The 4,072-nt window shown below is 43.8% G+C and overlaps 1 protein-coding gene across 1 annotated transcript; it reads right to left on the reverse strand.

Moving 5' to 3' along the window:
- Positions 1–822: 822 nt before the first annotated feature.
- Positions 823–1,782, reverse strand: LOC140897760 (olfactory receptor 14A16-like). Its single transcript, XM_073310774.1, has one exon. It carries the CDS (start codon positions 1,780–1,782, stop codon positions 823–825), a length of 960 nt encoding a protein of 319 aa, XP_073166875.1.
- Positions 1,783–4,072: the final 2,290 nt, after the last annotated feature.

Raw genomic sequence — 4,072 nt, forward strand, 5'->3', positions numbered from 1 at the left:
TTTCTTCAGGGTGCTGTCAGCCAAATCTGACTCTTTGTGTATATAGGTTATTGGCCAAATCCTGATCTCCTCGAAGTGATGGGCTAAACCCTAGTGGCTTCCATGGAATACAAATCTGATCTCATTATCCGGTGTCAGGTTTTCTTTAGGACACTCTGGAAAAAGTTTATCTTCAAAACACCCTTTTCACCATAGCAAGAATGACACCGTTTTTACATATTCATTTAAGTAAAAATAACAGAAAAGATGCCTTATGATACACCCTTTTATCATTGTGGGGAGCAAACCTTCAGCTCGCTCAGAAAACTCCATCAAAGAGATGACATAGTTGCACTTCCAAGGGAGGACAAACATTGAAAATCCTGTCTAACCAAACACTCACCATCTCCCAGGCTTTCCCACTTCCACAACTTCCTGCAACAAAGAAATAAACCAAAACACCAACCAACCAGTTAAGCCAAAAAAAATGCTAATAATCTGACTAACAAACAAACAAAAAGCACAAAGAACAAATTCATTGATACCTCAATCAGAGATTTTAGCCTCAAAAACAAGAAGAGCTAGCGATCTCACTACGGACTTTGCTTTGGCTTCTGATTTTATGGGCAAGGTGCTCAGATAGTGTGGTGATGGGTAGCAGTGTATGAAGATAGATTCCGATCTTCTTTATATTGGTGTAAACCTATAGTAACTCCTTTTTTCTTGAGTCATGTTTGTCTGGATTTTTCCTAGTGTAAATACCCAATTCTGCATAAACAGATTGCACAGTATTTTCGGCACTAATGTCATCAGCTCCCCAGTGACTTTGAACAGAATGAAGTGTTACTGAAGGAGAAATAAGGACATTTTATTCTTAGAGAATAACCTCCAAACTATCAATTTATTCAGTGCACCTTTGAGCGCCTTGTTTCTCATGCTGTAGATGATCGGATTCATCATTGGTGGCAACACAGAATAGAGAACAGCCACCAAGAGATTCGGAACCGATGGAGAGCTGGAGGTGGGTTTCAAGTAGGCAAAGGTCCCCGTGCAAATAACCAAGGAGACCACAATGATGTGAGGGAGGCAGGTGGAGAAGGCTTTATGCCTGCCCTGCTCAGAGGGGATTCTCAGAACTGTGGTGAAGATCTGAACATATGTCACAATTATGAAAACAAAGCAGCTTGAGGATACGCACACACTAAAGATGAGAAACCCGACTTCACTGAGGTCTGACTCAGAGCAAGCGAGCTTGAGTAGCTGCGGGACTTCACAGAAGAACTGCTCCACCATGTTGCCTCCACAGAAGGATATTGCAAAGGTGTTTCCAGTGTGCAACGCAGAGTAGAGAAGAACACTGGTCCAGGCACTGGCTGCCATTTGGACACAAGCTCGTCTGTTCATCACCGTCTCATAGTGCAGTGGTTGACAGATGGCGACATATCGATCGTACGCCATGATGGTCAGTATGGCAAAATCTGCTGAAGCAAAGAAGACGACGAGAAAGACTTGGGCAACACATCCAGAATAAGAAATCGATCTTGTGTTCATGAGGGAGTTGGCCATGGATTTGGGGATGGTGACAGAGATGGAGCCAAGGTCTAGGATGGACAGATTCATCAGAAAGAAGTACATGGGGGTGTGAAGATGGTGGTCGAGGGCTATGGCTGTGATGATGAGAAGGTTCCACAGTAGGGATATCAGGTAAAGCACTAGAAACACCACAAAGTATAAAATCTGCAGTTCTGGAACATCAGAGAACCCCAGGAGAAGGAATTCAGTCATGGTGGTTTGGTTGGACATTTTCTTCCTCAGTACACTGTGTGATGGCTGTAGGGGGAATGAGAAGGACAATGATCGGGATTAGAGCAACAGAGGGAATTGCCCTGATTCCTCTTTCTCTAATATCTCGTTATATGAATGTCAAAGGTGCACAGAACTCATCACTTACAATGAGTAGGTGTTGGCAGTGCTCCTCACCTCTGACAATCAGTCAGTCATGTTCTCACACTATTGTAAATTGGGTCAGATCCTTTAAAGTCAATGGAGCTTCGTTACTTTACCCCATCTGACAATTTGGCCCAAGATGTGGCTTGTTAAACACAGCCTGATTCCCACGTAAACACACACCGCCTTGTAAGTAGCAGCTCATCTGTGATTTTTCTACCCCAAGCTCTGTGCCTAGAGGGCCAGCTGCCTGCTTCCAAATTGATTTATGGCACCAACTCCCAGCTGCAGTTCAGCTGGCGTGTAACAATGGACAAACAGCATCCCTCCATCATCACTGTGTTGTATTGTTTACTCTGTGCATGTGGTGCAGGGGTTGCCAGGATACTTGGGCTCTACTCTTGTCTCTGTCAGTGACCTGCTGTGTGACCTTGGGCCAGTCATTTCCCCTCTTTCTGCCTCAGTTTCCCCTCCCTCCATTTCTCTGCTGTGTCTACTAGGACTGTAAGGGCCTTCAGAGAGGGGCTGTGGGGCAGATTATTAAAGGTATTGATGCACCTAGTGGGATTCTCAAAAGCATCAGGACCCTCAACACCCCTTGAAATCAACGAGTTATAAGCTCCTAGGTGCTTCTGAAAGTCCCACTAGGTGCCAAAATACCTGTGGAAACATAGCCCCATGTCTTGTTATGTGTAAGTTCTGCACACCCATTGACACCGAGTATACTCAGCCAGCAGCAGTGTGAAGCTTGGACAGGCGCTCTGACTTCTATTCGCAGTGAGCTCCCGTATGTCCTTGAACGGGTCAGGATAGACAGGGGTTGTCTTCTTGGCTCAACTCTAACCCAGGGTTGAAAGGGGCTAGTCTGTATAAAACAGAGTCTGTGAGCTGTCAACTTTACTGGTTATTCAGTTGTTACCTCCTCGCAGCTATCCCTTTGAAAGAATAATCACACAGATGCAATAGAATAAATGGTTTGAAATTAAGGGTTTATCAGGCAATATTAATGTTCTCCAATTTATTTGAAGTTTAAGGCTGGTTGGAAATTTTCAGCTGTGTTCTTTTTAATCGAGACTGGGTTTTTAGCTAAACAACAACAAATCTCAGAATCTATCTGCTTTTCTCCAAACATTTTTGGATTGTTCACTAAAGAAACTGAAAACTCAAAACCCAAACATTTTTGTTTTTTTGATTAAGAAAATCCACATTTCAGCAGAAAGTTTTCATTTGCCAAAAACTGAGCGGGGGCGGGTGGGAATGGATTTGGGGTTTTCAGTGAAAAGTCAAAATTTTCCTGAAAGGTGGAAAAATTCCAATCAGCAGTAGGCATCTGATTAATTTGAGAGTAAAAGTCTTAACGAGTTCAGATCGTAATTCATATTTATCCTCTTAATTTTCCCTCTATGTTCATCCCCAAACCTAGTTAATAGAAAAAGCAAACTTACTGTGCTGATCTTTGTGGATTTTTCCCCAATGCATGATCCAATCAGTCATCCAGCACTACGATTCTTTGGTCAATATCTATCTATGTACCAGAACCTAGAAGCAAAAAGCACATGCATCTGAGGATTCTTTCCCCCTTCATTTTGAGACTGCACTGCCAGAACTAGACTCATTCCTGTTGCTCTCGCAGAGGAGCTCTGTGTAGCTGGCATTGAGCGTCACTGGCATTAAAGGACTGATGCTGCAGGAAGGTAATTTATTCATGTCTATTTCCTAAGGGCGGGTGGGACTCACTCCCTGGAGCCCTGCACAGCTGAGCAGCAGAGGCCCAGAGGCAAGTGCAGAGATGCCTAGCTGTCAGGGTTCCTTCCCCACTCTGAACTCTAGGGTACAAATGTGGGGACCTGCCTGAAAACCTCCTAAGCTTACTTTTACCAGCTTAGGTTAAAACTTCCCCAAGGTACAAACTATTTTACCTTTTGTCCTTGGACTTCCACTGCCACCACCAAACTTTATTTGGGTTCCTGAAAAAACGTAGTTTGGAAACGTCTTTCCTCCCAAAATCCTCCCAACCCTTGCACCCCACTTCCTGGGGAAGGTTTGGTAAAAATCCTCACCAATTTGCATAGGTGACCACAGACCCAAACCCTTGGATCTTAGAACAATGGAAAAGCATTCAGTTTCCTTACAAGAAGACATTTAA

Source organism: Lepidochelys kempii, chromosome 14 (genome assembly GCF_965140265.1).
Source record: "Lepidochelys kempii isolate rLepKem1 chromosome 14, rLepKem1.hap2, whole genome shotgun sequence".
NCBI lineage: Eukaryota > Metazoa > Chordata > Testudines > Cheloniidae > Lepidochelys > Lepidochelys kempii.